Source organism: Nematolebias whitei, chromosome 13 (genome assembly GCF_014905685.2).
Source record: "Nematolebias whitei isolate Nwh7 chromosome 13, NemWhi1, whole genome shotgun sequence".
In the NCBI taxonomy this organism is placed as follows: domain Eukaryota; kingdom Metazoa; phylum Chordata; class Actinopteri; order Cyprinodontiformes; family Rivulidae; genus Nematolebias; species Nematolebias whitei.
The window spans coordinates 23971272-23997096 of NC_056510.1; the positions used below are offsets into that span (position 1 = coordinate 23971272).

Consider the following 25825-nt stretch of genomic DNA (forward strand, 5'->3'; position numbering starts at 1 on the left):
CACAACAGTTCATGCAAGTTTTCATCACGTCAGTGTTTTTATTTCAAGATGATCCCAACAGAAATATGATGATGTTCCTGTTTGCACTTGGAAACAAACTGTTTAACGTCACGACTCTAAAAATGTCCATTACTTTTCTTGAATATGCTTTTTAAGTTTTCAAAGTTAGATGTTGCTGTTGTTTCATTTAATCAAATGAGAGCGTATGTGAGGAAATAAACCTTCAATATCTGAGGTTATGAGTGTTCTGTGTGTGCACGTGAACGCACACGTTCATGATCTTGTGCTCTCCACAAGCCTGTTTCCTTTATGTGAATCTCTGGTGTAATGTGACCCAGGGGGCTTCAGGTATTGTTCATGTCCACTCCAGCGGCAACACTTTGTGCACAAACTGCAAACATGACTTCAAGAGAACAAGGACAATGACCCTTTTTAACGATTAAAGAGATGGTTGTGAATATTTATGTAATTTATGTGTTTATTAAATAACTAAAGCTGGTTTGTTTTATTTTTTGTCAATAGTTTTATTTGTTTTAGTGAGTCAGATGTTTTTGGAGAAAATAATCATCTCTGGTGGTGATGTGGAAAATTACAAGATTTTTCATCAAGTTGTCCATTTAAAGAGGCTTCATTATAAACAAAGCTCGACTCAGTTATGTATATTAAATATTAAAAAAAAAACTTTGACTCATAAATGGTTTTATATCCTCACTTTCTGATTATCTTGGTCAAAAGTTTCATTTTTGTTTCTGCTTATTGTTTTTATCTTTCACCTGACAGGGAAGAATATTGAAGAAATTCGTCTTTTTAAAAATTGTACTCAACTTTGGTTTGGTTGTGAAACCCTTTAACCCGTTATAACTCCGATTTTTATTCACACTTTATAAAATCCCTAGATCTAGGTTCTGTGGTTCTGTTGGCATGTTTAGAACATCAGCGTGCACTGGAGCGAGTGTGGAGCGGATGGGATGAGTCAGCTCCTCTGTTTGAGGCCTTGGTTCTTCAAAGCCCAGAACAGGTGGACCTCCAGCTTTGTCTCAGGTGGAGGAGCTCAAGTATCTGAGCATTCTGTTCACAAGTGATGGTATGAACAAATATATAAACAGCACTTTTTTGTTTTTACTCCTATTGTTCATGAGCTGAACTCAAATATCTCATACTTCTACTATGAACACAAAAGGCCTTTTTCTTTCAAATATTGTTCACAGATTTGTGTAGATCTGTGTTAGTGAGCATTTCTTCTTTACTGAGATGAACCATCCACCTCACAGGTGTGGCTTATCAAGACGCTGATCAGACAGCATGATTATTGAACAGGTGCTCAGGCTGACCACAATAAAAGGCCACTCTAAAAGATTCTCAAAAAGAAGTCTCAGTTTTATTTACTTTTATTGTGGCCAGACTGGAGGGGGCTCAAGGGCCCAGAGTGGGGTAAACAAGAGGGGAGGCAAGTGTGAGTGTTTTACCTTTCCCACCCACATATTTGATGTTGTCAGTCCAGGGAGTCAAACTGGCAACCCTCCAGTCACAGGCTTGTCTTCTCTAACCTCTGCACCACCACGCCCCCCTACAAAATAATAATAATAATAATAACAATGATGATGATGAGGGCAGCACAGTGGCTTCGTTGGTAGAGCTGCTGCCTCTCAGCAAGATGGTCACTGGAGACCTGTCCAAGTGTCCCTGATGGACTGGAGACCTGTCCAGGTGTCCCTGATGGACTGTAGACCTGTCCAGGTGTCCCTGTGATGGACTGGAGACCTGTGTCCTACCAGTGACCCCCCACGACCCAAATAGGAAGAAGTAGGTAAAGATCATGGATAGATGGATAATGATGATGTTTGCAAAGCCTCTTAGTGAGCTACCTTAATGTTTACAAGTTTTTCTCAGAAACAAAATAATTTTCTCCTATTAATAAAGTGTGTTAATCAGAACGAAGTAGTTTAAAACGTTTTATTTATTTATTTATTTATTTATTTACTGTGCAGGGATGCGAGTAGGAAAACATTAAAAAGTATTACAAATGTGAAACATTTCAAACAAACAAACACAAATTATTGTTGACAAAGTGTTTTGACTTTTACATCAGTCTTGCACAAAGTAAACAAGTATTTACAAAGTTTAAAAAAAAACAAAAAAAACCAGTGACATTCTTAAGAGGGAGACGGGTTCCGGTTCTGAAAAGACTTTAACAATGACCCTGAAAACAAGTGGTCAGCCCAGACTTACCATACTTCCAATATGAGCTATATTACTGTGTTCAATAAACAATAAATGAATAAACAAAGATGAATCTCGAGATGAAACACCTTCTCTCGGTCAGGGAGTGACGTCAGAGACCCGGTGTTTCTGTCGCCCTCTGGTGGCTGATAGTGAAACAACACCCAGACTGCTCCATCCATCCTGCTGCCTCTCCCGTCCTGAAACACAATAATCCGGCTTCGAATGAGGGTCGGAGCTGCCTCTCGGTTCCACCAGGATTCACCGACAACCTTTTTGAAGGAATACGAGACACATATGAGTCGAAGGTGGGTAAATCGATCTTTTCTGGTAAGGTTTTATTTTTAGGGATCGGGTGTAGGCTCTTTGCCTTAAAACAAATTAAAAAAAAAAAAAAAAAGACGCCAGAGAAACACGAGCTCTTAGGAATCACTGAGGAAGTTCACCTCTGCTGTGGCGTCGTGAAGAATTAAAACATTATGTTTGCTTCTCTCAGGCAGATGCGTCCTTTACATGAGCTTCCATTAAGAGTAACCTTTTGTCTTGTCACCTTCCTACCTTCTAAATGTTAACAAACACACAGAATCTACAACGGAATGGGGTCATTGTGCACCATTTAGAACCGGTGTGGAGTAAAGGGGGAGTCAGATCAGCTCAGATAGAATAAAGGACATTTTGGAGCCTCTGCAGGGATCAGCAGCAGCTGCCTGCAGAGGCTGCACAGCTGGATGAGGTATTACTGTGGCTCAAATGTGCCTCCTCTGGCTCTGAAGCTGCACAGACCGTGCAGTCAGTGGTGGATTTTAGTGATGAGAGAGGAGGACTCGAGGAAACTCCTGATAAGATGAGTCATCTCATGGAAGATATCAGTTCATGCCAGGAGGGATCAGAAGAAAGCAATGTGCCATTGTTCTCTTTAAAACTGGCCTTTCTGGACGAGATGGAAGAAGTGTAACAAGAAGTGGTCCTGCCTTTAGGCTGCAGAGGAAAGTTTGGATGCAATGTGTGCCACTTTACTGTACACAGGCACTTAGAGGTGGACTGTTCAGGGTTATCTCTCTACAACCCCTCCCACTTGTACCTCCCCCCTTACTGCTGTACTTTTATTTAGTTCCACATGAACGCATCAGAGGAGGGTGAAGTTTGCATTCCAGAGGACCGTGTCAGGTCTTAACTTTCTCCCTTTTTCTTTCTGTGTGGGTGTGAATCAACAAAGTGGCATAAAGTGAGAGTCAGCCAGAGGCCGAGGGTTTGCTCCTTGCACGTGTCCAACAAATACCACTGAACAGAGAGTGAAAGAAAAATATACAGAAAAATGCATGTTTTTACTAAATACAAAACATGCAGCCATGTCAAGGGAATAAAATGTGTTGTTGTTTTTATGAATTAGGCTTAGTGTGTGATTTAAATCCTGTGTTTATATAAATTGTTAAAGTGCTAATGAGCAGGTGTTTCTCTGGGTTTATCTGAAGATTAGAGACTGTAGTCACAATAAATAACACGGACACACACAGATAAACAGATATTAGTGTTTGTGGCTTCTGTGCACATCTGCTTTTCTGCTGCCATGTTCAAATGATGCATTTAAACTATACAAAATAATTACAAAGCTAAAATAAAAATTACATATATGTAAGTTTGGGGTAGTTTCCATTTGCTTTGCTCATGAAAATGGAGCAGTTGTTTTAGAGTTTAAATGTTTAGAAATGGGATTTTGAGGAAATTTCATGAACAGTTAATATCTTGTTTATGTTTTTATTTGTTTTATTATGGGTGGGTTGATGAGTTAACAGCTTGAAATGTGGTCAAGACCAGGTCAGATATTTACTGGTTTAAAACAATGTCCCAAATGTTACAGTAGCTCTGCCTCTGCCGCCCATTCCACATCGCCGGGTGTTCCTGATAAATGTATTCCTGTCGGACGTTCCCACTCTGCACCAGACTCACCACATGCTGCGTAAATAACTGAGTCTGACACAAACGTAAAGGTTTGTGAAACAGTGTTTGCTTGAACCAGTATGAAACGATTAAGTATTTCTCCAAATCAAGGTAATTTTAAAAGCTATCTACAACAGGTAAGACAGTCATTGTTCATAACCCAACTTCAAAATAATCTAAGTTGGGAGTTTAGATTATATTAGGCTGGACTCAAGTCTTAATTTACAGTATTTCTACATTGGAGGTTGAGGTTTTGATTTGATGCCATGCATCAGACGGAGCAGATTATGGCAAAACACCACCGGAGCAGGGTGAAGCCAGGAAGGTAGGCACAATGGCTAATGGGTGTGGGGCGGGGGCAGATGCCATGGTAACCAGGATTCAGGATGTTCTTTAGCAGAGCTGTGAGACTGATACGTAAGACTGCACTGGGAAATGTGATGAAATATCTAGTTCTTCTGCAGATCAATGCAAAAAATGCATATCCAGCATTAATAAAGGTTACAGCTCTGCGTTGGAACTCACGTGCATTTTTTTCTGTTGCAGGGCTGGAGTCTTGTTTAATTTTTATTACTCTTCTTTTAGAATTGACGTTTAAAACGAGCCTGTTGCAACCAAGCAGCACCTTTCGGTCCGACTAGCTGCCACTGTGCACCAGGCCGCTAGACAAACACATTAATGAATGTTTGTTTTACATTAGTGTCACTTTCTGCCCCTGTGAGTCGCTCGGGGCGCCCGTGCACAACGATGTGCAGCCATGCAACTGCACTTCACTAAGGAGACTGTATTTCCTCTCCAGAACACAGCAGATGATTGGTTTTATGGATGTGGATGACTCGGAGTGGACAGACAGGCGCACGTGCATCTTTATTTATTATTTTTACGTGCTCTGTACGTACTCTTGGTTTGTAATTGATAGTTTTTCTTTGCCCGTGGCTGCGATTTTCCACATGGCCTGGTTCTCATGCCTCCTCCTCATCGTCTTGTGCATGAGCGGCTTTTCAGTAGCATCCTCCTGGCCCACATCCTGACAGCCACGCGCTCATAGATCAGCACTGGGGGGGTTAACAGCTTTCATTCACATTTTCAAGCTTATTCATTTAACCATATGGGTTCTGGACGGGATGAAAGACCATTGTTTGCTGTTTGGGTTCTCTCACTCAGCCACCCCCCGTCTCTCCTGCACCACACACACACACACACACACACACACACACACACACACACGAGTCTATCACATGAATTTTCTCTCGGCGGGGGTGATTGATTGTTGCCCCTAAATTGGGCCTTCTGCCTCGCGTGTTGCCAGGGCGACAGCGGACGCTCCAGATGTGTACTAGAGATGTGATGCATTGTAAAAAACTGGAACGCTGCACCATCATTTAGGCCTATGATTGACATGCTGAACCGCATTATTTATTAAAGTTATACGCTGCTCTACCTTCTATAATCCTGCTTTGAATAAAACTAAGAACAAAACAAACCATGCACATTACTGCAAGACATTTAGTGTGGATTATATGCATTGCGTGGGGATGTTTTAATCATAATTTTATGATTTACTTTATAAAAACGATAATTTCTCATGGTAGGTTGAAGAAAACAAAAGGCCCAGCCTATCAGATAGCAGACATGACATTCTCATCCTAACATGCTGGGAATGTCATGTCTGCTATTTGTCTGCATCATTGGCTGGAGAGACAACAAATAGCCTGCAAATGATGGGCAGAATAATTCCAGTTAATAAAATGAGCTGATGCTGAGGACAGTTATTGGCACTTGGTTGTCAGGACAACAGCTGGGAGACAGACAGGTCTAAATGAACGGTCATGGACGGTGAAGCACTAAGGCAGCCTCTTGGATGCATCACACAGCATTCATTAGAGCCCAGGAGAGTGTGGCAGATGCAGTCCCACGACTAATTGACATAATGCAGAAGTGGTCGTAAATCTTTCTCAGAAATATGTGCATAAATATTTTATTTAGCACACGATACTTCAGGATTTATCTGGCCAGAAGGATAAGGCGTTGCTTTACACATATATGTATATATATATATATATATATACAAAGTACATATTCTGTATGCTTTTTGTCTGTCAGGATGGAGTTGGAAAACAATTTTTAGGCAGTATATGTTTTATTAGTTAGTAGAAATACTTTTAATGTCAGTATTTTATGAATTTCAACTTTTAGGTCTTGTACTAAATAATTAAATAAAAACCAGAGGATTTATTTCCTAGATTTTTTTCCTGGTTCAGAGAGCTCGTCAACACATCTAAAATCTGTCTTTGCAAAAAAAATAAAATTAAAATAAAAACGGTTGGAAAATTTCATTGAACAAAATAAAACATGAAAAAAAAAACGTTTTGGTTGTTACTGCAATGCTTAGATCAACAACCATTTTAATTACCTTTAAATGATGTTTTAATTGCCTTTCATTGCATCATTTAATGATGGATGTGCTAATTGTGCAAAATTATTAGGTTTTCTCCTCCCAGGATTTTCTCTTTCTATGTTGAAAACAGCATTCAAGCACTTTACAATAAAATGAGGAGACGATCATATTTTAAGAGACAAAAACAGTTTGATTATATAAAATAGGAAAGTTTTCTTAGATCGTGTTTTTAACATTTTTTAATTTATGTTTTTGTTTTTGTTTGTTTTCCTAATAAATATTTTATCAAAAAAATATTATGAGCTGAGTTTAAAATAGCATTTTGACATGTTTAACATACAATGTAATATATATTGTGGTATAATAGGATGCATGATAGTACAATGCAGTATTTTTTTGATAAAATTCAATATTATACAATAATATAAATTGGTTACTACTTTACAGAAGAGATACATTTATAAAATACTTAGAAATGATATATAAATAGATCATTTATGAGTTTTTAAACATTTCACAAATCCATATTTAACATTTATTAACCATTTACAATTAAATGTTCTCACTCTTTGGCAATATCTAGTTTTGTACTTTTGTAAATGCATTTTTTCTAGTTTTTTTTTACTTAATAACTGAATGTGCCAAAATAAACGTTATGCTCATAGTGCTCACATGCAGGTAGCATATTTATTAATGTTTGGTATTTAATATCTAATCATGTCAGATTAAAACCTGAAACATTATCACTCAAAAACAACTCCTTTAATCAAGAGGCATGAAAAACGTTGATGAAGCTGGAAACAGAATAAACTGTGCATTTGGCCAAAAGTGAGCCAGTGTTGTTCTTTTTGTCTAACGTCTGCATTATATTGTGTTTTTAGCATAATAATATCTGTTTTTATTACATGTTTCTTATTATAAGGTACACATTTGTAAAGTTGCACCCTCTGTTGTCACATTGGGGAACTGGTTTTGGACTTTGTGCTGAGCCAAAAGCAGCTTTTACACACACACACACACAAAACATCTATACATAAACTATTAAAGCAGTTACACAATTCAAACACAATCAACAAGTTCAGATTAAACCCCAAAACTTTATCACCCAGGAATAACTCTTTAAATCAAAGCATTGACGGAGCTGGAAACATGGACTGTGCATGATCAGTCAGTTTAGTCACTTCAGCATCAAGAATCAGCACATTTCAGAGCAGGAACGTTTGACTCTGTTGTGTGTTAAATGTTGCTGTGACCCCCCCCCCCCCCCCCACACACACACACCCTCAGATTGCTGCACTCTGTTTGTCTCTCAGGTTCACGTGGTATTCGAAGCAGCTCTCTGGGATAGCTGTCAGTCACTGTGGAATCCTGAGGTCCGTCGCCATAGCAACCCATTCCTCCTCCTCCTGAGCGCTGCTGCCAGCTTCCTCCCTCTGCCACGCGACGAGCACCCCCCTCCTCTTCATCCCTCCCTGCCTAAATCACCAAATCTGAGCTCAGTTGGAATGGACACCGAGTCGACCCACTCGGGCTACTCCAGTCGCTCTGGGAGATCAAACCGTCATGGGTATGTTGTCTGCATGTGCCTGGCAGCTCCAGCTCTTTATTTTTATTTTACCACACAATGTTCAGTTTGAGTAACGTCACAGCCCTTGTTGTGCTGTTTTTACCTTTGAGTGAAGGTTTGTTGTGTCCTGGGCTGATGAGAGGGACAGCTCAGGAGATTGAGACGGGCAGAGGTTGTGGATTAGGGTCATCACAGCTGAGTCTAACCCATTCCACGGATCGACTCGGCCGACGTTAGGAATGACAGATTCATTTTATCCTCGACCCGATCAGTCCAAGGCCGGATTGTCTTTAAAGATGTCAAATTCTCAGCTACATTTTTACAGCTGTTGTTTATTTTGTTGAATAATCTTGATTTTGCTTTGTGTTCCATTTAGTTTTCATGGGTTTTTTTTGCTCGTTTGTTTATTTTTAACTAATGAATTTATCTGTAAGATGACAGAAAATTAAAACTACTTTTAGCACAAAGCTCTCAGATTAAGGTGGCATCTTTTGATGTCTTGATTGTTCAAATTAAATATGTTCAAATCCTCAGACATTCAGTTACATTGGTATTACATTTCCCAGGACATCCTTGTAAAAGAGATTAATAATTTCAATGAGTTTATGTCCTGGAAAAATAAAGGTTTAAATTAAAAAAATAGGTTTGCAGCTGTAGAGTCTTATAAAACCTTTTTAAAAAGTGGAATTTAAACACGATACAAACAGAAAATAGAGAATTTAATTTAAAAGAACAACTTTAAGAAAAGTAAGCTCATAAATGGGTTTTAAAATTGTATATTTTAAAAGTTGGACTTTAATGGAATGTTCTTTTTGATATTTGATGTAATATTTTGTTTTCTGGCTCAAACATTTTTCTGGTTTTAATATTTTCAGTTCAGATATGAACAATAAAAAAGCACACTTTTTTTTCATTTGAATAAATTCTGGACTTCTAAACAATATTTATTTTTGTTTGTTTGTTTGTTTAATTGCCATCATGTTCAGAATATTTAACAATGCTCCTACATCTTAATAAACAAGTTTTTATTCTAATATCTATGATGGTATTCTTCATTGTTTTGTCCTTGTTATCCAGAGATCGAAGCCGTGAACGACACAAAGCCACCAGCAGCAAAGACAGCAGTCGCTCAGAGAGATCCGTGGTCATCAACCCCCCCGACACCCCGTCCCAGGACTCCCCGGTCCACAATGAAGAGCCGCTGCCTGGAGAAGCCACACCAGCAGCAGATCATGGAGAAGATGCTCAGGTTATTATCATTACCCATCAAACACAGACTGGAGTAGCCAGAAAGCTGAAACTCACAAAGCTTGTTGTGCTTGCAGGTTATTTTTGCACACGCTGCCATTGTCCCTGCAATAATCACATTAGTTTAGAATAAATCCGATAATCCTTGTACGAACTTTGTATCCTGACCTTCTAAACTCCTGCTCCCTCACAGCTGCCTTACATGAAATAATGATGAAACTAAATCAAACGGGTCACGAGAAGAAACACTTCTCATGATGCAGCTGAAGCAGCATCAGTAGATGTTTAATGAAATCAGTGCGTCGAGGACCAGAGGTGAGGAAGTGGTTCCATACTTCACTGTTTTCTGTCAGGGCTTTAGAAGAAACATTTCAAGCCCCTTTGTTTGGTTTTTGTTGGTTTAGCCTGGCACAAAACCTGGAAATAGTTCAGCCTCGCTCCACTTACAAGCTGGTTTCCTTTGCCGTTCTTGTCACTGTGACACTGGCAGGCAGGTTTCCTCAGATAGAGGGACAGCTTGTTGTTTTTACATGTTAGTTTAAAGGTGTTTCCCTAAAAGGAGCTGACTGAAGCTAACGGAGCTGCAGAGAGAGGAAAAGAATGGCTGGATAGAGAAGGAGTAATGTAAAGGTATTTTCATGCAGAGCATGCCTGTGGCAGCCTTCATGTCGTCTCAGATAAAAGGTTTTGAATGTTAAAAACGGTAAAAAGGCTGTTTATTTGTTGCACAAACAGCGTTCATGTTGCATTCATCAGGATAAAACAGGTTTATTTTCTGTGTGGGAAACTGGTGCCCACATTTTCTGACCTATTTTGCCATCTCTCATCTGTTTCACCTCCTTATGGCGGGAAAGTAACATTCCACACATTCCCCACTGGCGTGTGATTGTCTGCTTGTGGCTTGTGATACTTTGTCGGCAGTGTAAGGTAATCTCCCATAGGAACCGCAAAAACACCACAAAAATGTGTTGTTCCAATGGCGGCAGCAGCGCTGTCGTTTCTGTCGGTGCCCCTCATCACCAAAGTCCACCGTTCCTGAAGTGTGGAGCAGCCTACAGCTGGCAGAGCCAATGTAACACAAACTGGTCTCCAGTGCAGAGAGATGTGCTCCCAGACTGAGATTAGCTGAGAGTTTCCTGCCAAAAGCCACTTTGGGAAAAGTGATATGAATAATCCTGCGTGTTTACATGCATGACATAAGGATATGGTCTTAGGGTGCAGCTGGTGTGTGAATGTGTGTGTGTCAGTTACTGAGACCATCCACGCTGCTTTGTGATGGACTTTGTGCCCGAAGGAGCAACTTGAGTTTCCTCACAGTGTTAGCTCCAGTAACACCAAACCATATGTTACCATGTTTAAATGCTTCACTGCCCGGTGTGTATTTTAGAGTTCAAAGGATGTGTTGGACAAAATATCCTCTCTTCGTCTTACTTACCCAAAGAAGCCACAGTCGACAGCAGGAGACTATTAACTGGTTTACTTGCAAGCACAGACTTTCACAATAGGTTACACAGATGCATGCATGGAGCCCAGTCATGAGAATCTGCACCAGGCAGCGTGTTAGAATTGTTTCTATACACTTATCAGCTCTCAGCTCGCAGGCAGCAGACTGGTGTCCTTGGACTGCACATGCAGGATTAAATCAGCTCCTCATTCAGCCTTCCCCTCAAGAAAATAACTTCCTGCTAACTCCAACACATGGTTCATGGGCAGTTAACATTCTCAGCCATGGTAGTTAAAAACATCCATAAACCTTAACCTAAATCCCCTGACAAGATGCTAACACAACAACCAGTCGGTGGACATTCTGGATATGATTTGATATAAAGTGTTCTGTGACGTCTAAATCTTGAGTAGACGTCTGAATTTTTCCAAGGTCCACGAAAAAACAAGGCCCTAAATTTAAAATGCATTTATTTGAAACGCTTATTGCAATCTGCAGAGCTAAAACCACACACACTCTAACAGCAATGATGTAGTCTACATGATACGCGAGAATACGGAGTATACTCAGTAGAAAAGCTTCAGGATTTCTGTAGACCCACTTAAAAGTGCCCAGTAACACATGACATATCATTAGACACGTGTCATTGATATGTTAAACAGCAGCTTCCATAACAATCTACTTGTATGCAGCGCTTGTTTACTTATTTATTTATTCTCGAGTCATGAGAACTCATTGTCAGGAGAGACCTATTTAGGGAGCAGATGGTGGGGTTAAGGGCCTTGCTCAGGGGCCCAGAGTGGGGTGAATAAGGGTGGAGGCAGGTGTGGGTGTTTTACCTTTTCCACCCACATTTTGATGTTGTACTGGAAGTTGAACCTGCGACTTTCCGATCACAGGCCCATCTTCTCTAACCTCGGCGCCACCACTCCCTATTACATCCTCTTATCCAGCAAATTATTGTAGAATTAATAATTCTGTACTTACTACTTAATACTTGAACACGTTTTGCTTTGATACAGTTTTATAAATTCTATAACGTGTTTTTAATACAAAGCCAACTGTTGTACAAAGTTTGTTGTACATTCATTCAATTATAAGCATCAGAGAAATTTGGAAATGTTCAATACGCTTAAAAATCTAAATAAATTGACGATTACATTGTACTAACCAGTGTACTTTGGTTTCTAAGCACAGTATACGGACTGACCGCGGTAAAGTTAGTTTTACGTTGGACATTCACACTACGTGGCTTCAGGGGTGTCCACCGTAAAACTAACTTTACTGCGATATACCCACTAGAAAAGTGTGGACTAGACCACAGCCTAACAGACTCTTCAGTCTTTCTGAGCTGCGTTTTATACATGAAAGCAACCAGTTCTCAGTTCTTTACAAGCATAAATTAGATTTTGTTCTTTGTGACGTCTTATTGTCTGCACACTGTCTCCATAGTTTGATGTTTTCGTGACACATCAAATAAAATTAAATATGATTTCAAGTTTTTTTTTTCTGCCATTAAATGATGACTACTGTATATATATATCCTCAGATTACCTCCATGTCTCTATTGTCAATCCCAGCCGAACAAAGTAGTTGTGGTTTTTCTTTAGGTTTGCTGTCAAAACCACATTACAGAAGAATGAAACTGAGTGGAAATGAGACAAGTATGTTGAGTACTGGTTGAGTGTTTTAAATTTTTATTTATTGTATGTTATATAAATATTCTAGGGACTAAGCTGCTGGCTATAAATTAATCTGAAGACATTCAGAACTACATAAGAGCTAGGACTAAAATATTTTTGATAATGGTTAAAAAAAATTAGAAAGACAGTGTTTTGTGTGGACATGGTATTAAACTCTTTTTGTCTAAATTGAGGTTGTTCAAAGCGTTATCTGCGACTACCTGTTCATAAACTTCTTAAGATCTGAACTATCTTCTTATTCATTTCTCAGAATAGATGTGTGTATCTGTTTACATTTCATACACATGCATGTTATTTGATATCAAAACACGCCCTGCAGTAAAAGGAAAGCAGAAAAGTCAAGGAAGCCTTCCAGGAGTTATAAACATTTTCGTCTCACACTTATAATAAATCTCCCACACACACTGACACACACAGACACTAAATCATCTCCAACACAAACACTTCACACTGTACTTTGCTCTTGGCAGCATATTTGCAGAGTTGTGGTGTTTCACAGATTGAATGATAATCCATAATCTGCTTCTGTCTGATCTGAGAAAACTGGCAACAACCACATTGTTCTGTTTCTTTCTGTCTCTGTCAGTTTCTCTTAATTTTACTATATTACTACAAAGACTTGTCTGACTAAGCATTAAAATTAATGACATTGTGGCTGGTTTTAACAGCTTTATTGGTGATTTCTGTTTCTTCATATCTAAACAAGCCATAATTGCAGATGTTTGAATAGAAATCTTGGTTCTGGGATGGTTTGTCAGATTTTAAATCAATGCTTAATGCATTCTGAATTATTAAGCAGCTTCAATTTAAACTTAAAATTGCACTTCAAACAAGGCTACAAGAGTCATTTCCAAATTGAGGTAAAAACTACTCATATTCAAGTTCAGATCATATTATACTTTGTATATTTTTGTTTGCTTTTGATCTTACAATCAAGTGTAGGATGATGTGTTTTATTTATAGATCCGGTCATCAAACTGTGTTTTTATATGAAATAGAAGAAAACTTGAAGGGATAAGAGCTGAACTTAAAATAGCAACTAGAGAAATTTCACTTCCTGTGAAAATGCAGTGTGAATGCTTATTGCTGAAGAACTTGCTGAAAAACAGCTGAAATTAGCTAAAAACATGCTGACATGTAGCTGAAATGAAGAACTAGCCTAAAGTAGCTGAAGAAAGCAGAACGAACACATATTTGCTGAATTATGTTTAAATAATCAGCAATTAGCACAAAAATTAGGAATTTAGCTAAAAAAAAAAAAGCTGAAAAGAAGCTGAAAAAGCAGAAAGAAGCTTGAACTACCAGAATGAAGTGGAAAGAGATTAAATTAGTTTTTTTAAAAATGGAGGAATTAGCTGAAAAAGCAAAAATGAGCATAAAACAGATAAATATTAGTTGAAATAGCAGAAATAAGATGAAACAAGCATAATAAGCTGAAATGAGCGTAAATACGTTAGTTAGCCTGAAAGTAGCAGAAATTACAATAAAAAGCTTGAATTTATTTGAAAACAGCTGAAATTAGCTTAAAAATGTTAGAAATGTAAATGAAAATGCTTAAATTAGCATTTAAAATAGCAGAAATAACGTTTGCCCAATTAGGTTGAAAGAAGCAGAAATGAGCACAAAAATGGAAATTATCTGGAAAAAAAAGCTGAAATTAGACCAAAAAAACAGCTGTAAAGTAGCTAAAAGTTTAAGGAAGTGGAGAGAGCACATTTTTGCTGAATTAGGCCGAAAAAAGTTTAAATGTTTAAAAAATGTTGAATTAGTTGAAAAGGCTTAAATTAGCATAAAAACAGCTAATAGCTGAAATAGTATCAAGCTCAAACTTGCATAAATAAGCTGAAAGGAGCAGAACAAGATGAGTTTAGCAGAAAGAAGTAAGAAGAAACAAAAAAAAAATGTTGTAGTTAGCAGAAAGAATCTGAAAGGAGCACAAAACAGCTGAAAATAGCTGGGAAAAAAGTTTAAATTTGCACAAGGAAGCTGAAAGAAGCTGAAGCAGAGCAAAATGTGAAAGGAGCAGTAAAAGGTTGTAAACAGATCTAGAGATTTGAAGGAGGTAAAAATGAGCTCAATTCATTTCCTATGAGGAAAAGAAATGGCAGAAAAGGATAAATATTCCAAAAAGCTAAAGTTGCATCAATACCAAAAGTCTCAGCCTGATTGTCCTGAACGATCTGAAGGTTTTGATATATGATTTGTTGAAATGGCTTGAAAGCTGCGGGATTAGAATCGAGCCGAAATACGTACAGAAGAAAAATGGATCACAATAGAGTGAATGCTTCATAAACATTCACACAATTAAAGGAAGCTGATGCTGCTTGTGCCCAGCTGACCTCTGGTTTCATTACACACATGCAGGATAAAACACTTCTAACCTCCACACCTCCTCAGCCTCATCTTCTCCTCTCTTCTGCTGCCATATTGCACTACAGCCTTCCCCCTCTCTGACTTTCCTTCCTTTTTTTATGCTCATTTATCTTCTGGCTCCCGTTGGTGTCCCCCTCCTCCAGCAAGGCTGAGTTAATTGGTTGTTAACTGCAATGGAGGATGGAATCTGTGTGCATTTAGTATTTTGCTGCAATGTTGACTTGAAATGTTATCTACCAAAAATAACCCCAGTCCTCACTACACCTGCGCACGTTTATTTTAACATCTTAATAGCCCAGGCTTCATTTCTACACACACACTCCAGACAGGTGAGCTCTAATGTGACCGTCTGTTGTCTGGTTTTGCAGCAGCTTCGCAGCAGGCTGGAGGCTCGACGTGTTCTTGATGTTCTTAGTTATATGTGTGTGAGTGTGCACGTGTGTGAAGACAAGAAGGTGTTTCCGTGCAGCTTGTCGTTTTTCCAGCCTCCATCTGTCTTTCCACAGCAGCTCCAGAAGTGATTGGTTGTAGTTGGCTCAACACAGGGACACTCGCGGGGACAATGAATGACTAATTAGTTGTCTGAATTAATGACAGGAAAACAAAAAACAAAAAAACAAATGCCTCCTTGGAGTAGACGTAAATTTATCCTGCCCATGTTAGTTTGTTGGAAATATTTATGCTCATAATGACTGTTTGGATGAAAAAGAATTACTATAGATTGTAATGATGGGCATAAAAGCTACAGCTTTCGTGGTTGTGATCCAGTGTGTGTGTCTGCGTGCGCTTCATGCTGCAGTGCACATCTTTCTTGCTGCTTGAACCTTACTACCCACCCAGTGCTGTCGTCCTACATTACTTCAGGCTTACCGTAATGAGGCAAGACCAAAGGAAGTCAGACAATTTAAAATAAGATGTGCTGAGTGCCTGGACCTTGAAATCTTTTGTGCTTTGATGACTAAGAAGTGTGTAAGCAAAATTAAAATACTTCATGTTTGTCCATTTCCAACAGACATGTCTCATTTCGTCATGGATGACGTTTGGGCTTATTTTAGGGAACCTTTTTTTTTTTTACCACCATTTATATATTTAAAGACGGTCACTTTCTTAATTTATAGACAAGCAGTTGCTTCATGGTCAGCAACTGATTTAATTTTCCCTTTAGGTGTAGCTGCTACCACTGTTACATTTTCACAGAGCATATTCAATCTAGATCTGTGCAGTTCGGCCCAACAATGGGTTAATTTTCAATTAAACCTAGATTTTAAACCATAAAACAAACTTAGTTACTGACAATAGCTGCTGGATGTCCGGCCCCTGAGCTCTTGGAGTTCATTAACTGTGGCTCCCTGGGCGATTTAGTTGGAAGGCCCTGATCTAGAGCCATCCATCCATCCATCCATTATCTTTTACCCACTTCTTCCTTTTCAGGTTGCAGGGGTCATCAGTGCCCATATCCAGCAGTCACGGTGCGAGAGGTGGGGGACGCCTTGGACATGTCTCCAGTCCATCACAGGGACACAGAGACAAACGAGACCAACAACCATTCACTCTCTTACTCACACCTAGGGACAATTTAGAGTTACCAATCAGCCTAACATGCATGTTTTTGGTCTGTGAGAGGAAATCGTATAAAACCCATGTATGCACGGAGAGAACATGCAAACTCCACCCAGAAAGGCTTTCGGCCGGGATTCGATCTGGCGACCTTCTCGTTGAGGGGTAACAGCTCCCTCAACTGAGCCATCGTGCTGCCCAGTCTAGAGCCAAACTAAGCAAAAGCTTTCTTTTCAGGTGTTTAAGAAGCAGCAGCTCACCTGGATTTAAACCTGCATTTGGTCAGCAGTTGAAGGTTAACTTTGTTAAAGACCATTTGACAGCCTGTGATTTTCAAATGTGAGTAATGGCTTGAATTATTCCCCTTTTTTCCTGTTTTCTCCGTTCAGGATGATAACTGGGGAGAAACCACCACAGCAGTGACGGGGACTTCAGAGCTCAGCGTTTCCCAGGAGGAGGTTGTTGGCCTCGGGAAGGAGATACAGGACCGGACCCAGAGTTTCCGCCGCTACCTCCCTTTGGTTGTGGGTTCATGCGTGGGGTTGCTGGTTCTGGCCACCCCCCTGGTCTTCCTGCTTCTTCCAGCAGTGATGTGGCCTGACAGACCTCAGACTTGTGACACAGCCTGCGAGGGTCTCTTCCTCTCCATCTCCTTCAAGATCCTCATGCTCCTGGTTGCTATTTGGGCCTTGTTTCTGAGGCCGAGCCGGGCTTGCCTACCCAGGGTGTGTGTGTATCGTGCCTTCCTCACTACGCTTACACTCCTGCTCACCATGTCTTACTGGCTTTTCTATGGGGTTCGGATCCTCGATGCACAGGTAGGTTTGCAAGAATTCCTTCAAAAAGTAATATTATTTTGTGTATGGCTTTCATAATCAAGAAAAATATTTTCAAATTATTTTTGGAAATGTTTAAAACAAATAAAGCTTGCTACAAGCATATGTTTTTATCAAGAATGAAGCTACCTGTAATTCTTTTAATTAAAAAGAAGTTGTGAGCAGCAGTTTGGTTTCATGCCAAGAAAGAGCCATCTTTGATGCCATCTTTGCTTTGAGGATGCTGATGGAGAAGTACAAAGAGGGTCAGGAAGAACTACATTGTGTCTTTGTAGATTTAGAAAAAGCATGACAGGGTGCCAAGGGAAGAGGTGTGGTGTTGCATGAGGAAATCTGGAGTGGCAGAGAAGTATGTTAGACTGGTACAGGACATATGTGAGGACAGCAGGACAGTGGTGAGATGTGCTGTAGGAGTGACAGATAGCGTCAAGGTGGAGGTGGGAGTGCATCAAGGATCAGCTCTGAGCCCCTTCTTGTTTGCTCTGGTGATGGACAGACTAACAGATCAGGTCAGGCAGGAATCCCCATGGACTTTGATATTTGCAGATGACATTGTGATCTGTGGTGAGAACAGGAAACAGGTGGAAGAGAACTTGGAGAGGTGGAGGTATGCACTTGAAAGAAGAGGAATGAAAGTCAGTCGTAGTAAGACAGAGTACATGTGTGTGAATGAGAGGGAGGCCGGTGGTACAGTGAGGCTAAAAGGATCAGAGGTCACAAAGGTGCAGGACTTCAAGTACCTGGGGTCCATTGTCCAGGAAAATGGGGACTGTGGTAAAGAGGTGAAAAAGAGAGTCCAGGCAGGATGGAGTGGATGGAGAAAAGTTTCAGGAGTGATTTGAGACAAAAGGGTGTCAGCAAAGGTCAAAGGAAAAGTTTACAAGACCGTGGTGAGACCAGCAATGTTGTATGGTCTGGAGACAGAGATATGGACAAAAAGACAAGAGAAAGAACTGGAAGTAGCAGAAATAAAGATGCTGGTGTTCTTTTTAGGAGTGACAAGGATGGATAAGATTAGAAATAAGATCATCAGAGGTACAGCACAGGTTGAACAACGGGGAGATAAAGTTAGAGAGGCCAGACTGAGATGGTTTGGACATGTCCAGAGGAGGGACAGTGGGTATATTGGTAGAAGGATGTTAGAAATGAAGCTGCCAGGAAAAAGACAAAGAGGAGATGTATGGATGCAGTTAGAGAGGACATGTGGACAGAGTGAGATGGAGGAGGATGACTCGCTGTGGAGACACCTGAAAATGGAAAAGCCAAAATAAGAAGTTTACTTGGATTTCCACTTCATGATGTATGTGTCTCGTAGTCCAACTGTCAATCAAACTTGCCATTTTCAAAAGTTTTTTTTTTATTCTCAACAATAATTTTCTATTTTAATAAAGTTTAAGTCAAATGAAAGAACACAAACAGATGCAATTTTTTATCAAAATAATATTATTTGTTATATCCTGTAACTCATTATTCTTTGTTTTCTTTTTAAATAAAAAGATAACTTTTTTTTTGTCTTAGAAAACAAAAGTAAAATGTACACTTTGACCGATAATTTATTTAAGATTTTAAAGTGTGTCGAGGTTCTAACTCAGTACCATTAGAACCACTGACTGCTTGTTTTTATCGTTAGTTTGTTTCTGGGTGTAGGAATTTAAAGTAGTGATATCTACATTACTTAGTCAGCATCAAATTTGTAATCCACAAATCATTGACTGACTTTGTGGTGGATATGTTCATACACAAATACACCGTAACAAAAATATAATCTACTTAAAGTTGAATAAATCTCTTTTTAGGCAGCGAAACGTTTGACCAGTCAGGTCATGGACAAAATTATTATTCAGCATAAGGTTGATCTTTAGTCTTTGTTTAGCAATATATTTAATGTATTTTGAGTGACGTGGGGGTTGTGGGGGACTTGCAGGGATGGAACATCATGTAGACCCTTAAAGGTGAACAGAAGCTCAGTTCAGGTTCAGTTTGAAAGCTGCTTGTATTTCATGAAACTGGAGATCAAAGATGAGGAGTTGGCTGGTATCCAACAGCCATGATTTTTATTCCTAACACCTTGGACCAAAAAAACAACAGGAATGTATTTAAAAAAGCTGAATCCAATATAACGTTTTGTGTGGTGCACCCAGGATGAGGATTACCAAGGTATCGTCCAGTTCGCCGTGTCCCTGGTGGACTCACAGCTGTTCGTTCACTACCTGGCGGTGGTGCTGCTGGAGCTCCGCCACCTTCGGCCCTGCTACAGCGTTTGTGTGATCCGCTCCACAGACGGAGAGACCCGTCACTACAACATAGGACAGCTCAGGTATGCAAGAATGCTTAAATCATTCCCACAGTTACACAGATGCCCTCAGCAACTTCACGTGAATTTGACCTTTTTGCACACTCTTACACACTCACACACACTCATACACACACACACATACAGAGAGGCTTTCTGCCACACTCCCCTTGCTGAAGTATGTGTGTAATTGGAGGCTCATGTCCACAGGGAAGATTGGCACAGGCAGTAATCGAGTTACTCAGGAGTCTCGTCAGAGTGGAAGATATTCTGAGAGTTTGGGGGAGGGATGAAAAAGGGCCGGACAGGGTGCTCGCTTTGTGAATGTCTTGCTTTGTCTCCTTTTTGGCATTAACGCAAAATGACCTGAAGATTGGCATTTGCGTTCGATTTATGTGATATGAACTTGAGAGTTATAGAAAAACTGGTTAACAGGGAGTAATAAACAAAATGAAGTTAATCCAAAGCTTCTGACAGCAAACATTACATTGAGTTTAAGTTTCCTCATTGATCTCTTTAGTTAAAACTTGATTAGAAAAGCAAACAAAGGGAGTTTGCTCCATTACTTCAGCTCATTATTTGGGGTTCTCAGTCCAAGGTTATCTCCACCGTTGGTCTAATACAGCCAGTTTTCCAACAGAGTCAGGGAGCAGGTAAATGATGAAGATGTGTGAGGAAAAAATAGATCATTTGTCTGGTTCAGGTCACGGCTAAATGATAATAAATTACTCTTGTACATCTTTTAATCAGTGTACCAAGAGAGAAGAGAAAAAACAGCAAGCAGCAGATTCAAAGAGCTTCTGTTGGTGGATTCAAGATTATTATTAACTCTTATCCTGTATAAATCTTCTGTAATGTAAACTCTACTAATCTTTTCTGTCTCTTGTGTCTTGCAGTATTCAAAGGGCTGCTTTGTCCATTTTGGAGTATTACTACAGAGACTTTCCACTACACAACCCAGCCCTTCTGTCTGCCTCCAAACACCGGGCTGCCAAACACCTGGCTGGGTTAAAGGTCTACAACGTAGACGGTTAGTCACTTCATACACATGTAATTTCTTGCTCTGCTCTAAAGTTTTTCCATTTACCGTATGTCCCTCCTGCTATTACCTAAAAAATAAAATAAAACTCCAAATCATACTGGTCAAAGTTCAAAGTTTAGCACCAGACGTGACATATTTCACAGCTTGTCTCAGTAAAATTGCACACTGAAGCCTTCACTTCCAGAACAAAGTATTGCCTCTATCAAGCACACTCCATGTGCAGCGCCATAATGCACTTTATACGTTGCCTCCCAGCGCCCAGATGCACATAATCTGCAATGCTTCGTATTGTTCTCTTGTCTGTGGACAAAAGGATCTTCTGCTCGCCATCCATTAGTCTCCCGTCGGCTCCAGAGCACTGAAGCTTTCTGGATCTGTTGCAGGGGTATAGTACGGGATGTGGTGCCCTAATAGCGCATTCCATGCAGCCCATCCCTTTCCCCATCGTGGTGCAACAGAAAGGCCTCCAGGGGCCCGCAGAATTTCAAGCCTTAAATAATTCATCAGAGTAACGCTCATTTCTCACATTCTCCCACATCTCTCCTTCCAGCCGTTCAGCCTGTCTCCAGCTCCTCCTGTTCAGTCCTTTTTCCCCCTTGCTAACCCCTGCACGTGCTTCTTTCTTCCCCATTCATTCATCCACAGTCACTGCTCTTATTATAACGGGATATGTAGGCCAGGAGGTAAAGAAGTGCATGTTCACGTGTTTAATCCATAGAAAATAGTTACAAAGCTTCTTGCCACAAACATCTAGGATATTTCATATCCAACTTTTATTACAGTGTCAGCTGCTCACCTGCGTAGAAAGATGCTTAAATACATGTAAATGCAGATCAGACTATTAATGATTTATATCCATACCTGACCTGCAGCATTAGTCTGTTACCTCCCCCTAACGCTACTGATCTTCATGCATATGCACCAAGTCCTCCATAATATAACCCTGGAAAACATGCGCTAATAGTTTTTTACGTTTTTTTCTCATAAACTCAAACATCAAACATGATTTTTGGACTTTGATGAGCAAAATAATTAGTCCAAGCCACACACAGTGAAATGATTCTGCAACAGAGTGTTTGTGAAGAAGTCTGACCAAAATTTCCCAGATAATTATGATGAACATATCGTGGCCCAGAAAGGTTCACGCTCACTTGTTTGGCATTTCCAGTGATAAGATCTGAGTTCCCCTCAGATGTGAGTTTTCACCACCGTGCTCATTCATCACTGGTGGTGGTGGTGGGGCTGCAGGGTCAGGGGCTGCTTTCCTTCAGCTGATCTAATCAGTTTGTCCTCGCCCTCCGTTTGCAGCCCCAGGCAGCACAGCGATGGCTCAGACCAGTGATGGAAATCAGTCGCGGTCCACGGCTCCACCTGCCGCCAAACGCAAAGACAATGCGCACAATGAGCTGTACTACGAAGAGGCCGACTATGAAAGGAGAGTTCGCAAACGCAGAGCAAGGTGAGTCAAACCACCTGCACGTTAGAATCTGAGCCAAGAGGATACACGAGGGAGGAACAGGGAGCATTTGAATTTTACACATGCACCTTTTAAATTTTTTATGAACATTATGCATGCAGCTGACATCTATACGAGTACATTTTATGTAAATGTTGCTATGCCTGACACGCCTAGTTTAATTTTTGTTGCAGCTTGACCCAACTGGTTGTTTGAAGCAAAACATTTAGTTTTTCATCATCAACCACTTCAGATCCAACACATTCTACAGTCCCAAATAAGCTCTTGGTTTTGAGCCATGTAGCCGCACAGAGCAATTTCCAAATCCAATGTTTCACAAATCCTTGAAGGTCAGCTTTATTATCCACAATTTACTACGGTTTACTTTATGGGATAAAACTGAGTCCATGCCTAATGAGGTCACAGCATCAGTGACTATTTGCAGAAAATAGATTAACTACAAAAACGTTATACTTTTTGTTTAGTAGAAATGAATTGCCAGCAGTATTGTAATGGGTGCTACACAATATCTAAGAGTCTGAACCGCATTCTCCGTACGAGCGATTTTATTTAAAAACAGGTGAATCAGGTTAACTAACTGCTGTGTGTCCATGTGTGTCAGGCTGGTGGTGGCTGTGGAGGAGGCCTTCACGCACGTCCGCCGGATGAAGAAAGAGGATGAGAACGCAACGCCGTCTGACATCATGGATGTTCACGAGGCCGCTCTAGCTGTGTTTCCCTCCATGGCTCGAGCTATGCAGAAATACCTCCGCACCACCAGGAGGCAGCACTGCCACACCATGGAGAGCATCCAGAAGCACCTCGCCTTTTGTCTCGTTAATAACATGAGCCCTAAGGTCAGGATGTGATGGATGGAGAACGGCATGTGACTAAATGAAATAAATAAATACATAATAAATTAATGTATTACAAAATGTAATAAATTAATGAATCATTAAATAAAAAAAATTATTGTGTATTTAATAATTTAATTGTATGTTTAATGATTTAATTATGTATGTAATAATTAAATAATACATTTCATTATTATGTATTTATTTCATTTAGTCACGTTCCGTTCTCCACAGACTCATAAGGATGTTTTTTTTACAACATCTGATGCATTTATTGAGTAAAAGTTTGATTTTAATGTGAAGTTTAATCATCATGGTTGCTGAAACAATCTTTTTTTTTTTTACTTGCTTAGGCTGCTTAAACTGGTTTGATTAGATTTTATTAGCACTTAAGTCTTTATTGACTGGAATTTAAAAAAAATATATTAAAAAGGCATATAGGCTTAAAATAAAATGTGTCCAATCAACTAGAACTCCAAACATGCATGCATTGACATTTTCTTAATCACCAAGAGCTTCTTCTTGGAACTATTCCAAACTGAGATGGTGGATCTTATTGTTAAGATCTTTGGAATTGAGGTTCTGTGGAACAGTTATGAACAATTAATATCATACCTGTTATAGATAGCTCTTTGAACAACCTCAATTTGGATATTTAGAGTATAATTCTGAATATAATTTAAAAAAAATGAGCAGCTAATCTGAGTGGAACCAAGAATATAGTAGATTACTGGTGTCTTAAAACAATACTCTAATATCATAGCATTTTAGGCTAAGCTTATTTTATACACTTTTACTTTGCTGGTAGTTCCACATTACATTGTTATTCTAACAGAAATAATAAAAGATTCTTGCAGAAATGTCCCGGACTGCACAACAAGTGCTATAACTAGCTGGTATTAACACTATTTGCAAATAACCATAGATTTACTGGTATATGTAAAAAACAAAATGCAACCGTGAACCATAGGACTGGAGGCAATGTAAGGATATTTAAAAGAGGTTTACTATGAATTGCTATGAAACTTTCTTTCTTAGAATATGTGCTAATTATTTAAACTGAGGGATTTCTTCACGTAAAAATAAATAATGGACATCAAATTGTTGATTTTATATATAAATAATGGGTTTTAGCATAAATCTACTTCACATTTCAACTTTTAGCTATAAAATGGTTGTAAAAAGTACATTTTTATCAGACTATAAAGTGCACCAGATTATAAGGCTCACAGTTGATTTTTGAGAAAATTAAAGGATTTTAAGTGTGCCTTATAGTCTGAAAAATACAGAATACAGCTTTAGACGAGGTGTCCTGTTTGTTAGACGAGGTGTCCTGTTTGTTTAGTTAATTCGGCAGTGACATTACTTTTTTTTGCATTCAGGCCTTCCTCGAGGCTTACCTCGCTCCTGGTCCGACCCTGCAGTACGGCCCGGAGCGCTGGATGGCCGATCAGTGGACTTTGATCAGTGAGGCTTCTGTCACCAGTGCCATTAAGGAGGGGACCGAGTTCCTGCTGAAGTGTCTTGACTTTAGCTTAGCTGTCACGGTCAAGAGCATCCCATACATCCGTCTGACCGAGGAGTACATCGACCCCAAGTTACACAAGTTTATACTGCTGCTCCAGTCAGAAACCTCCGTGTAGTAGCAACTCAGTCGAGCAGAACTGTTCATGTTTTCTGACTGGATTTTTTTTTTTTTCAAAATGAACTTTTTATACTGTTTTTTTTTTTTTTTTTTTTTGTACTTCTGTGTAAGTAGTTTTCTCATATAAAGTATTTTGTCTTTGTGATGGGAGACTTGAAGGATTATAAACGATACAAAAGAAGGAGGAAAGACGCTTGACTTTCTGTGTGGATGTACGCAGGGCACAGTTTCGTTCTTCCTCTATGCACAAACATCTCTCACCCTTTGTTTGCGTGCGTCCGTGTGTGCAGTTGTTTAGCAAAATGTGGCATTTAGGATAAAAGTGTCAAGTGCTTTTCTTGGAGGTCAACACTGGAGTCTGTTTAAACTGATTTACTGGGACCACTTTTTTATTATAACCATTATTTATAATCATTCTTTATTACAAAAGTATGTACAGTATTTATATGTGAATACACATTAGCCCAAGTGATTTTTTTTTATACTAAAACTGCATATCGTTGGAATATTTTTTACCATGTCCAAGATTTTTTACCTTGTGTATTTGTTTTGTTTGATTGACTCGACTTCAGAGTTGTGAAGAAAAACAACTGATCAGCTCAGTGTTGCCATGTGCATTGTTGTAGGATAATAAGAATGAATTAAAATTTAATCTATGGTTGTTTATTTACTGTTAGTGACATTAAAGCACATTTCTAAAAGATCCTTTTTTCAGAACAGATTTCTGGGTTTTTCATAAAAGATGTAAGGATGCTGTTACATAAGACCGTCTGAAAAATGTATTATTTGTGTTCTCATGCTGGCAAATGTTTAGGCAGGTGTTCAAAATGAATCATTTAGTTTGAATGAAGTGTCTGATGCTCTGCTGCCACCTGCCTGCCATGAAAGAAACAGAGTGTTTGTGGCCGAACAGCTGGAGTGTCTTTTTATAAACTTTTTGTATTTGTGAGGCTTGTTGTGTCACATTTTGACAGTATTACTGTGCTCACAGTGTAGTTGTGTTCATGAGTGTTGATGGTTGTAAATACCTTCTCTGAACTACACGTGCCTCAGTTATACTTCATTTACAGGATCTGCTCAGCTTGCATTTGCAATTGTGTGTGTGTGTATATGTGTGTGTGTGCGGGGGGGGGGGGGGGGGGGGGATGGATAAATGGCACTTCCCAAATCTCCAGCAGCTGACAAGTTTCACACGTTGTCCCTGTCTTCTTTTATACAACAAAAACGTGTACAACCACAGCAGCTGTGGAA

The 25825-nt window shown here is 39.5% G+C and overlaps 1 protein-coding gene across 2 annotated transcripts; it reads left to right on the plus strand.

The window, feature by feature from the left end:
* Positions 1 to 7912: 7912 nt before the first annotated feature.
* LOC119419182 (vang-like protein 1) lies at positions 7913 to 24584 on the plus strand. Of its 2 annotated transcripts, XM_037686493.1 has the most exons (9): positions 7913 to 8123; positions 9201 to 9320; positions 9679 to 9694; positions 16838 to 17266; positions 19426 to 19601; positions 20474 to 20611; positions 21959 to 22078; positions 22698 to 22932; positions 24312 to 24584. In XM_037686493.1, the coding sequence occupies exons 1-9, from the start codon at positions 8062 to 8064 to the stop codon at positions 24570 to 24572; spliced, it is 1557 nt and encodes a 518-aa protein (XP_037542421.1). In that variant the 5' UTR covers positions 7913 to 8061; the 3' UTR covers positions 24573 to 24584. The 2 variants fall into 2 exon arrangements, with proteins under 2 accessions (XP_037542421.1, XP_037542420.1); XM_037686492.1 differs by lacking the exon at positions 9679 to 9694 and having other exon boundaries at positions 9201 to 9372; positions 20474 to 20607; positions 21928 to 22078.
* The last annotated feature ends 1241 nt before the right edge of the window (positions 24585 to 25825 follow it).